The sequence below is a fragment of the Cydia amplana genome, chromosome 2 (genome assembly GCF_948474715.1).
Source record: "Cydia amplana chromosome 2, ilCydAmpl1.1, whole genome shotgun sequence".
Classification (NCBI taxonomy): Eukaryota; Metazoa; Arthropoda; class Insecta; order Lepidoptera; family Tortricidae; genus Cydia; species Cydia amplana.
Genome location: NC_086070.1, coordinates 11,848,764 through 11,860,421, shown reverse-complemented (window position 1 = coordinate 11,860,421; position 11,658 = coordinate 11,848,764). Strand labels below are relative to the sequence as shown.

The 11,658-nt window shown below is 43.1% G+C and overlaps 1 protein-coding gene across 1 annotated transcript; it reads left to right on the top strand.

Annotated features, from left to right (window-relative positions):
* The first annotated feature begins 1,074 nt into the window (after window positions 1-1,074).
* LOC134656184 (uncharacterized) lies at window positions 1,075-6,950 on the top strand. The gene is made up of 2 exons (XM_063511688.1): window positions 1,075-2,245; window positions 2,980-6,950. Exons 1-2 carry the CDS (start codon window positions 1,075-1,077, stop codon window positions 6,948-6,950), a joined length of 5,142 nt encoding a protein of 1,713 aa, XP_063367758.1.
* Window positions 6,951-11,658: the final 4,708 nt, after the last annotated feature.

Genomic DNA, 11,658 nt, shown 5'->3' with positions numbered 1-11,658 from the left:
AACAGCTTATTCGGAGGTGCCTTTCATCGTTATAACAATCTAATTAATTATTGAAGTTTTATGATTATTTATATGCACTTGGCATTGGTTTTAATAAAACCTTATATATGTCACTGTAAAATTGTAAACACTCGTCAGTTTATAATCTCGCTAGTAACTGACGGTAACCTAACCTAACCTACGTTAGATTATAAACTAACGGGTTCACAATTAGGGCTTGCAATTCGAATATTCTAATATTCGAATTTGTCGAATATTCGACCTGTTTTGATATTCGAATATTCGTTCGCTCGGATTTCGAATATTCGAATATTTTTCATTACTATAAAAAATCTATTTCATCCGCTGTAGTTACAGTTTCTGTGTGTGTTTTCGGGTATTTACAGTGAATGAGGAACGGTATTAGGTACCCAAATACGAAGGAAATAACTTCACTGTATTTTACTGTATTCCTCTCGATAGACTTCGTGAATACAGTGAAACCTAACTCAATTCGAAATAAAAAAGTATGTTATTTTTACGGTGCGTAAGTTTTAAGTTAAAGGGTCATTCTGTTTATTCAGTACAAGCGTACGTTAAGCAAATTTTTGAAGTCTAAACCTTGCCACTTATCGGAATTCTCAAATTTGGTCATACCAAACCTGCCCAACTAGGTAACCTAACCATGCACCTTTAGCTGACGAATAATCCACCCAGTAGTCAACTAATAACTTTTTCCCTTTAATATTCCAATATCATATTGTTGGCGACTGGCTGGCGCGCGACCTCCTTCGAACATATATTATTTGTAAAACCTTTTGATTTATAATTGTCAGGTCAGTCTGCCTGTCACCGTGATAATATCAACATCTTTGTGCTTTATTTACTAATTAAAACAATTTATTATATAACGTGTTTCCATCATCTCACCATATCATAATACAGTCCACCCCATTAGCTATCATTTTGGTCCATTCTCGCCGTAGTTTTACCATTTCCATCGAAATTCAGCTGTCAAATTTTTTCACGTAAGTCATTGTAAATTTTCATTTCATTGTAAAACATTGTTTACATTATTTACGTACATTTTTCACCATGGTGGAAACACGTAGTAAGACAAAGGCAGACCCGACGGCTACGGAATCCGACCGGATGCAGCGCGAACGTCGTGATCGTTCACCGCGCGGCGCCCGGCCGGGTTTAGCCACGAATAACGAAGGTGCTTCGGCATTGCCTGGTAGTTCGAACATACAAACAACAGGCGACATTCCAACCAGCGTGGCACAACCTAAGCCCGCTGCCGAACGCCCAAATGCTCGAACTAGCTCACTTACGCTCGCACAAGGCGATGTCAAGGCACCAACTGAAAGCGCTTCTAGTGTTCACAGTAAGCAATCACATACCGTGCGCACACAGTCAACGCGCTCTTCAGCGACCGTCCGCGCGCAGAAGCTAGCTCTTGAAGCGGACCTCATGCAGCGTCAAGTGGAGCGCGAGCGCGAACTTGCTCGTCAACAAGAAGATCGCGAGCGCAAGCTCGCAAATCTCGAGTTCGAGGCGGAACAGATAGAGCTGCAAGCAAGAATCGCCGCTCTGGAAGCTTCAGATAAGTCAGCCAAATCTCGTAGTTCGTATTTTTCTGATCGAGATGCCGAAAGGCGCACTACAACTTGGGTATCTGAACAGAATGCTAACATGACTACAGCAACACATGGAAATATGCCTGGTGAGGCACCGGTTGTCACCTCGAGCGACGCTCCAGGACTTCATTTTCAGCCGGCCGCCACCGCCAACTCGGTATACTTCAACGTGCCAAATGTCAAACAAGCAACTCTTTTGAAACCTACCCAAGCCGCCTTAACTTATAACTACGACACAGTGGCACCACGACTACCAGTTTCATCTGAACATTCCTCCTCGGACCCCATTACAAAACTTTCCCAAGCGATAAACGCACTTTCACACAGGCCAAAGAAGCCCGAGCTAGTTATGTTCTCGGGCGAGATTTCACAATGGATGGCTTTTAAAAGTAGTTATGAAAGAACAAAATCCAATTTTTCAGCTGCAGAGAACTTAGACCGTTTGAACCACGCAGTCCGCGGTCAAGCGTACCAGTCCGTCGCGTCGCTCATGTGGACCTGCGGTTCGCCCGACGACATCGTGAAGGCCCTGGAGCAGACGTACGCCCGTCCGGAACTACTGGTCGCCCGCGAGATCGCCGACCTCCGCAACACTCCAAAGCTAAGTTCTCCTCAAGACTTAAATGGTCTAGCAAATAAATTGCGAAATTTTATTACAACGCTCACATTACTCAAACAAAATGAGTACTTGTCGTCTCCAGAGCTCCTTCGGTGCATTTTGGTAAAAATGAGTGAGCACACTAGATCTCGCTTTACAGACTACGCATCGGCTCACGCGCCAGAGCAACAAAGTCTAACAAAACTTGAATTGTTGTCACAATTTCTCTTAGCCGAGGCTGACAAACAATTAAAATATAATTTTGTTGCTGACAGTACAATTAAGGCGCCGACGCCACCAATGCATTCTAATGTACCGCGCACTAATGTTCCGAAATTCCCGTTAAAAAAGGAAACATACATGCTACGGTATCTAGCGGGAATACATCTGAGCATTGCGCATATTGTAAACAAGGATCTCATAAGATAAAAACATGTAAGAGTTTTTTAAAGCTAACATTTGACGACAGATGGCGCTGGGTCCGAGAAACTAAAGTGTGTTACCGTTGTCTCAAGTCGAACCCACACACGTGGAACAATTGCCGCGCGAAACGTTGCGGTGTCGACGGATGCCCTAGACGTCATAACGCGCTCCTCCACGGCACAGGGACATCCGACGCCAATCTCGGCGCAGCTCCAAGCGGTCAGAGCATCTGTCTTCAAACTTCCTCTGTCAACCCTAAATGTCCTGTCAACATAAATACTGAAATCGAACCTTCCGACAAAATTGCGAATACTACTGATTGTTCAATTAATGCAACAGGATCCTCCCCATCGACTTCACGCCCACGTCCCCGCGGCTTGCTGAAAGTGGTTCCGGTCATAGTCGAGGGTCCTGACGGCGCGTTCGAGACAACAGCGATGCTAGATGACGGCAGCGTGTCATCTCTCATTGACGCCGAAGTGGCAAAACGCATCGGCGCGAAGCCAACCTGCTCGGAGCGTCTTCACATTGAAGGTGTTTGTAATATGAAAGCGGAACTTGACGTAAGTTATGTTGACTTTTATATACGCGGTCGCAACCGACCCGATCGCTACCTAATCGAACACGCGCGAGCCGTGGAACCCCTAGGGCTTCGCGCACGATATCCAGACACGATTAATATCACGGATTACGATCATCTGTCAGGTGTAGCAAACGAACTTGCACATGACGGTACTTATCCCACCGTCCTAATCGGCGCGCCTGATTGGTATATATCCATAAGTCGCGAAGTGCGGTGCGGAAAAAAGAACGACCCTGTTGCCTCCAAAACCTTATTAGGCTGGGTACTCCATGGCGCACACTCTTTGTCGTCGAAGCCTTTTGAATTTATCCATCACGTCACGGAAGATTTGGATACACTTATAAAATGCCAATACGACATCGACGCCTTGGGCATCACAAAAAAGGCCCCACGTCAGAACAGCGAGGATCAACGGGCCGTAGACATCATGGAATCATCCGCTCATCAACTTGACGATGGCCATTTTGAAGTTGGCCTGCCTTGGAAGGAGGGGCTACCGAAAATCATACCAGATAGCTACCCACAGGCACTCTCACGCTTCAAGGCCCTCGAACGACAGATGTCAAAGGACCCAGCGTTTGCAGCAGCTTTTCAACAATTTATAAACGACATAATCAGTAAGGGCTATGCCGAAGAGTGTGATTCGAAGACTTACCACCATCGACCCGCACCAAATGCCTCTTGTGTCAACCCAGATGGCTCCATTCGCTGGTACCTGCCTATCTTTGGCGTATATCATCCTCAGAAGAAGAAGCTGAGAGCAGTCCATGACGCGGCTGCCACAACAAAAGGCGTAAGCCTCAATAGTCTGCTTCTGCAAGGTCCTGACCTATTTTCTCCCCTACTCGACATCCTGTTCCGTTTTAGAGAAGGTGCGGTAGCCTTGAATGGCGATATCAGGGAGATGTTCCCCCAGATTAAGATTACCGCAAGGGATAGGGATGCTCAACGTTTTCTCTGGCGTGACAAGAACGGCGACCTCAAGGAATACCGCATGTCTTCAATGATTTTTGGCGCAGTTTCGAGTCCTTTCTTCGCCCTCTATATCAAAAACAAAAACGCGAAGAGGCACGAAGTCGACTATGCCGCCGCCTGCAAAGCAATTATTGACGACCACTATATGGACGACTACCTTGGGAGCCACACAAACGTTGCTGACGCAGCTCAACTAGCCGTCGACGTTGTCACTGTGCACAAGAATTGTGGTTTCGAGATGCGAGCGTGGACGTCTAATCATCCAGAGGCACTCTCTCTTGTCCCGAAGGAACTTCGTAGCGACGCAACTTCTGATGTTTACCTGCCTCCTAGTAGTGACGTCGGCGTCTTGGGTGTTAAATGGAACCCACGCCAAGATTTCCTAGGGTTTCGCGCCGTACCCCAGATACCAACCAGCACTTTGACAAAACGCATTCTTTTATCGAACGTCATGAAAGTTTATGACCCTCTTGGGTTATTAATGCCGGTCGTCATCTGGGGTCGCATTTTGATCCAAAGATTATGGCGCGCAGGCGTTGGCTGGGACACGGACTTACCTGAAATGTACGTAAGCGAATCTAAAGACTGGTTCGCACAGTTGCAGGTTGCGGCCAATATAAAAATCCCTCGCTGGTACATGGTCAGGTCAGACGTGTCGGACGTCCAGCTGCACGTAATCGCCGACGGTAGCGAACAAGCCTACGCCTGCGTCGCCTATTGGTGTTTCACTTACAGCGATGACTCTGTATCGGCAGCCCTCATCGGTAGTAAGGCCCGAGTCTGTCCTTTGAAACCGGTTTCCATCCCAAGATTAGAACTACAAGCCGCACTCATCGCGTCGCGTTTTGCGCAAACAATTTTGCAAGCTCACCGTTTTGAGCCCTCCGCAACCATTTTCTGGACGGACTCAACTACTGTTCTAAAGTGGATCCGGAGTGACGCTCGCGCGTTTAAACCTTTCGTGGCACACAGGTTGGGAGAGATATTGGAAACCACCAATCCATCCGATTGGAGGTGGATCCCTACCTCTCTCAACGTCGCTGACGATGCGACAAAACCAAAAAGAATTGACTTTTCCGCAACTCATCGGTGGTTCACCGGCCCACAGTTCCTTGTTGAACAGTCTTGCACTTGGCCGACCGAGCGCGTCACCGACGAGGGAGAGATCTCATCAGACCCTGAGTTAAAATCTAATCTGATGGTTCTGCTCCTCGACACCCCACTCTCGAATTCGTTACCTGACCCAACGCGTTTTAGTTCCTGGCTACGTTTACTACGTGCCACAGCCCGTCTTCTCCAGGGCGCACGCCTTTTCCGGCTTAAACTGTCTCGAACAATAGATCAAAATTCCAAACTCTACATTGACAACACCACGTCTCCCCACCAGCTTCACGCGTCAGACATGATAGAAGCGGAGAAGATGTTGGTCCGTCAAGCTCAAGCAGAGAGTTTCCCTGAAGAATTAACGAATTTACGATCTTCGAAGCCAGTGCCCAAGAATAGTCGAATTAATAAATTGGCGCCTACACTTGATGGAGAAGGCCTAATGCGACAAAACACGCGCATAAGTTCCGCACCGGGAGTGAACGACGAGATGAAATCACCCATGATTCCCGACGGCCGCCACTACATTTCACGACTCTTGATCCTCCACGAACATATCAAAGCCGCACATCAGTTTAATGAGCTCATCCTAAATGAACTTCGGCAAAGATATTCGATCTTAAGAGCCAGAGGAACCATCCGTAGCGTAGCAAGCGCTTGCTTGAAGTGCAAGAGATGGAACACGAAACCTATACAACCTCAGATCGGCAACTTACCACCAGAACGTCTTGACCACCACAAAAGACCATTCACCCACGTAGGTCTTGATTACTTCGGCCCGATCCTGGTAACGTTATATCGACGGAGCGAGAAACGATACATCGCCTTATATACGTGCCTCACAACCAGAGCGCTTCACCTCGAAGTCGTGAATTCACTCACTGCAGACAGCGCTATAATGAGTCTCAGACGTTTCATTGCTCGCCGAGGATCGCCCACCACCATATTTTCCGACAACGGGACTAACTTCGTTGGCTCTTCTCGCGAACTGCGCTCCCTACATGACAACTCGGTCGTAGAGTACGCCACCAATCACAAAATCGACTGGCGCTTCATTCCACCGGCATCCCCGTTCATGGGCGGCGCATGGGAGCGACTTGTGCGGACAGTGAAAGCAGCCCTCAGATCTTGCCTAACAAATCAACCACTTAAGGAAGAGGTCTTGACAACACTCCTACTCGAGGCTGAATCGATAGTGAATTCCAGGCCACTTACATACGTCCCGTCTTCCCCAGATGCACCAGAGGCGCTAACGCCATTCCATTTTATCCTCGGCTCCTCATCAGTCGTTCCATGGACCACGTCGCTGACAGACGCAGACCTATCCCGACGATGTGACTGGCGGAGAACCCTGCGCTTAGCAGATCAGTTTTGGGCACGATGGCTACGGGAGTACCTACCGATGCTACGTACAAGGGGACCCAACAACAACTCGCTGAACCTTAGTGAGGGTGACGTGGTGCTAATCGCCGATCCTACCCTTCCTCGTGGTTTGTGGCCACTAGGAAGGGTAGCAAAGGTCTACCTAGGACCCGACGGAGCGGTCCGCGTGGCAGACGTCCACACCAGAGGGGGCATGCTGCGCAGACCGGCCCGGAAACTTATCCTGATGGAGGCCGCGCCTCAGCCAGTAGCCACCAGTGGTTAGTGTTCCACTGGGGGTCCGGTATGTTGGCGACTGGCTGGCGCGCGACCTCCTTCGAACATATATTATTTGTAAAACCTTTTGATTTATAATTGTCAGGTCAGTCTGCCTGTCACCGTGATAATATCAACATCTTTGTGCTTTATTTACTAATTAAAACAATTTATTATATAACGTGTTTCCATCATCTCACCATATCATAATACAGTCCACCCCATTAGCTATCACATATAATTAGCCGACCATTAGGAATAAAAACTTGCCAAAACAAATAAAGTCATTAAAGATTCAAAATACAATGGAATTAAAGGCCTTTTTACAGGCCTCTAAGTGACTACAAGTTAATTTAAAACAGAAAATAATTACCTACTAAAAAAATATCTTACATACCTAGGTGTTCGGTTAAAGTTGTATTATTTCACGCAACGACGCATTTATAATAAAAGTTTTATCTAGAAATATTGAATACGTCTAATTTTGGCAATTTACCTACTTGTTTTTATAAATGAGGGCATCCCATAGTAGGATGATAAAATCTAGTAAATTAAGTGGATTTCTGCAAAATATTGTTAGTTTTAGCAATATGTGAAAAAAGCTTTTGAATAAAACGATAATAAACCGATTTCTCGTTCCTTTTCTTATTTTTTATAATATTCGAATAATTATTCGAATATTCGAATATGTCGTCAGAAAAAGTCGAATATTCGAATACCTAAAAGTTTCGAATATTTGCAATCCCTATTCACAATCTCACGGTGTCATATACATAGGTAGCAACTGGCTAATTGGCCTAGCAACTAGATTCGTAGATACTCGTCTAGAAACACAGACTTAAATATACCTAGATGACGCAAATGCATCTACTTCGCGTGTCCGAACCCCGACGAATCGTCGAGGTTGACCGTCGCTACTGACAGTCCACGCGCGTCAGTTGTTGCAGCCGGTAGTTCGTAAAAAAATAAAAAATGCCTCGTTGCGTGATAAGTAACTGCTATAGCCCAAAAATTGCAAGCACCCAAGGGCAAGGACATTATTTCCTATCACAGGTAAGTAATTTTAAAATGATATTATGCGTAAATTAATTTTAAATCAATTTTTTAAGTATTCCAAGTTGTGTTTCCAATAATATACCTAAGTAACTATAGATTAACGTTACAAAACTATATTTACATTACATTGCGCGTTTGCTTTGAGCGTTTGATCTGACGTTGTGTGTTAAAGAGTCGATGAATAACGGAACTAGCGATACTGTCGCGCATCGCTTCGACTTCGTGGTACAGGCCATTTCTCATTCGTCCGTCAAATTTAGCGACTAGCGTTGTTCGTTCTACAATATCAATAATCGATTCTAATCGATTACTCGATTTCGAACAGACGAATGATATTATCTAGTATTAAAAAAAACAATTTAATCGTTATTATTAAAAAAGGAGGGTAATTTGAACATATACGAATATATGTATTAGAACAAATTAAATTATTTTCAGAAAATATTTTAACTTGATTTTATTTTCAAGTAGACACACTACTATATAATTTATAAGCGGACCCCGTTACAGTACGGGACAAACGCTAGGAGGATGATGATGACACTACTATATAATTTATAAACTTTAAATGAATGTCATATACTAAGAAAAAGTAACTAAGGCCTCCAGTGCCCCAGGCTGGAATCGAACCACTTTGGAAAAATTCGACCTATGCCGCTGTGGCCCAGTGGCCGAATGGCACAGGCACCTGCCGCGATAGCAGAGGACGCTGGTTCGATTCCAGCCCTGGAGGCCTTAGTCACTTTTTCTTAGTATATGACATTTATTTAAAGTTTATATACGAATACAGTGTGTAAGTCCAATACGGGCAATAAATTAAACCAGATATAGAATTTACCCGTCTAATCATGAATTAAGAAGTTTTTTTAAGTTACACTTAATTATGACCCCGTAATTATTATTTTTCACATGTACCGAGCAGCAATGTACTGCAAACATTAAGAAACATAATATGGCATGACATTACGAGATAAGAGCTTTTTATTGTAACTGCCAACAAGCGTTGACAGTTATTTTAAAAAGCTCGTATTCCGTAACTTGTGTGGTGTATTACATTGCGGGCCGAATTATTTTGTGTTGTTAAAATTTTCATTGCATTTCTAAGTCAAATCTATCTCAATATACTTTTTAGGTCCTATGTTAACCACCGTTTAAATATTCGCCCGTATTCGATTTACACACTGTATATGTTTATACGTTTAGTATATGTTTATAAATTACTACCGTGTTTCAAAAAAACTTTCATTATTTTTGTTTTCCACATGATCCAGTCATAGATTTTGAAAATACCAGTTTCATTGAAGGGAAAAGTTGGGAAAAGATCATTCGTCTGTCAGAAAATCGATGTCATTTTTGAAAATTTTGAAAAAAAAAATACACTACTTAAATAGTTCTTTGCCTAAAGATGACAGGAAAACCTATTAGAAATGTGCAGTTTTTGATGGGTGTTTTAAAGACATTTTACTCACTTTTCATAAAAAAACATATTGTTAAAAAAATTGTAATGTACGGAACCCTTGGAACGCGAGTCCGACTCGCACTTGGCCGGTTTTTTTTTCTATTTTAGTGTGAAAATCTTAATGCGGTTCACAGAATACATCTACTTACCAAGTTTCAACATTATAGTTCTTATAGTTTCGGAAAAAAGTGGCTGTGACATATGGACGGACAGACAGACGAACAGACGGACGGACAGACAGACAGACATGACGAATCCATAGGGGTTCCGTTTTTTGCCATTTGGCTACGGAACCCTAAAAAGGAGGGTAATTTGAACATATACGAATATATGTTTATACGTTTAGTATGTTTATAAATTACTACCGTGTTTCAAAAAAACTTTCATTATTTTTGTTTTCCACATGATCTGGCTCCTCTACACGATGGGCCAACGCCGGCCACTCCAAGGGACGCAGCCATGCGGTAGAATGAGATTGCAATATCACTTGCTCCCTCTAACGCATAAATGCGTCCCTTGGAGTGGCCGGCGTTGGCCCATCGTGTAGAGGAGCCGATCCAGTCATAGATTTTGAAAATACCAGTTTCATTGAAGGGAAAAGTTGGGAAGAAGATCATTCGTCTGTCAGAAAATCGATGTTATTCATGACAATCGATTTGTGATTTTTGCCGTGGTTCGCGGGGGGCGGGGAGTGAGCGAGCGAGACCGCAGATATAAAATCTATGAGTATGAGCAAGACAGTTGAATCGTAGCGGGGTAGAGGGGCATCGGTGTCTTTGAATCGGTTAGGGTTTCCCATCACTAAATTGCGGCTGTGACGTCACAGTAGGTGGTGAAAAGTCGACACGCTTGGTTTCAATACAAATCGTGATATTTGCTTTATCTATGGTATATTTAAGTCTGTGTCTAGAAACAAATTAATTATTTATTTGGTAGAAACCTGCCATTCTGTTTTTCAAGTCAGTACCTACTATTTGGCTAATTTAAAACATTCCCGCATCGAAAACGCCGATGTATGCTCATATTACGAATACTGGTAATTCACAAGAACGTGTCTTATCTCTTGTCGTCGGTTTTAACATTAAAAAATTTGGTCATAAATGCGACGGGCCATGGTCAGTGTAGGGTTCCGTAGAGTTACCCGTTCGTCATTATAAGCGGACTTAAATGGAGGATTATTATAGTAACAATAATAGTATTTTATGCAACCGTTGTTTAAGAGAGGTCAAAAAAGGCGAGTGGCGTGAGTAACAATTTGAGGCGAAGCCGAAAATTGTTATTAAAGACGCCACGAGTATTTTTTGACTCAGTTAAACAACGTTGCATACAATACTTTTTCTACGACCAAGCACTTATTACTTTGAAATAAAATTGTAAAAACAAATATTTTTCATTCAAGAAGTAGCAAAGAATAGAGGGTACGGGCGGGAAAAGAATGAATGAAATAAAAAAAACATGTCTATGGTTCAATCATCTGTCAGAGATGACAATTAAAATTAGGTTGGCAACAATGTATTTCATACAATATTTTTAAGTGGTGATTACACGAAGTATCGTAAAAGTGCCAAAAAGATACTGCGTGTATGCACAAATACTTTTTTGGGGAATAGACTAAAGACTTGTCTTGACAACTATAAGATAGGGGTTTAAAGGTGTGTGCATGACCCTATGACAAATAAAAGTACGGGAGTAGAAAAAATAACAAACAGAAGGGAGTAGCTTCGCAGTAATTACTTTAAGGCGTGTTCAGTAAGAGGGGATGACTTTACGAAAACTATTTTTTAAGCTCGCTCATCATGCCCCTTTTTATGAATTTTGTAAAAATAACAATTTCATTACTCCCAAAAATATTTAGATATCACCTCCAATTAACTTGTGCTGGAGGTAGGTACCTATACTTTAAAAAATAATTACTTAGTTGGCGTGATTGTTAAAATAATTGCTAAAATAACTTTATGAATAATATATTTTATATAATTATTAATTCAGTCATTTTAGCAAAATTTATTTGCGTATTATAAGGTAAGCTAATAAAACTACTATAGCGCAGAATTTTAAACCAACAGAACCGGAATTCCCCATTAACAGCTCAATCGTGAAGCGATGAAAACCAAAGCAAAATACAATGTTAGGCATATATTTTGATTGCGGCAGATTTCACCAAACACTTTTTCACAGAGTCGTTTTTTATGACAACAGGGGG

What these genes read in the sequence shown, in the direction of transcription:
- LOC134656184 (XM_063511688.1), top strand. Translation starts at nt 1,075, where the DNA reads ATGGTGGAAACACGTAGTAAGACAAAGGCAGACCCGACGGCTACGGAA. An exon ending in TTCTCCTCAAGACTTAAATG is followed by an intron (nt 2,246 to 2,979) that starts GTCTAGCAAATA and finishes TTAATGCAACAG; the next exon opens with GATCCTCCCCATCGACTTCA.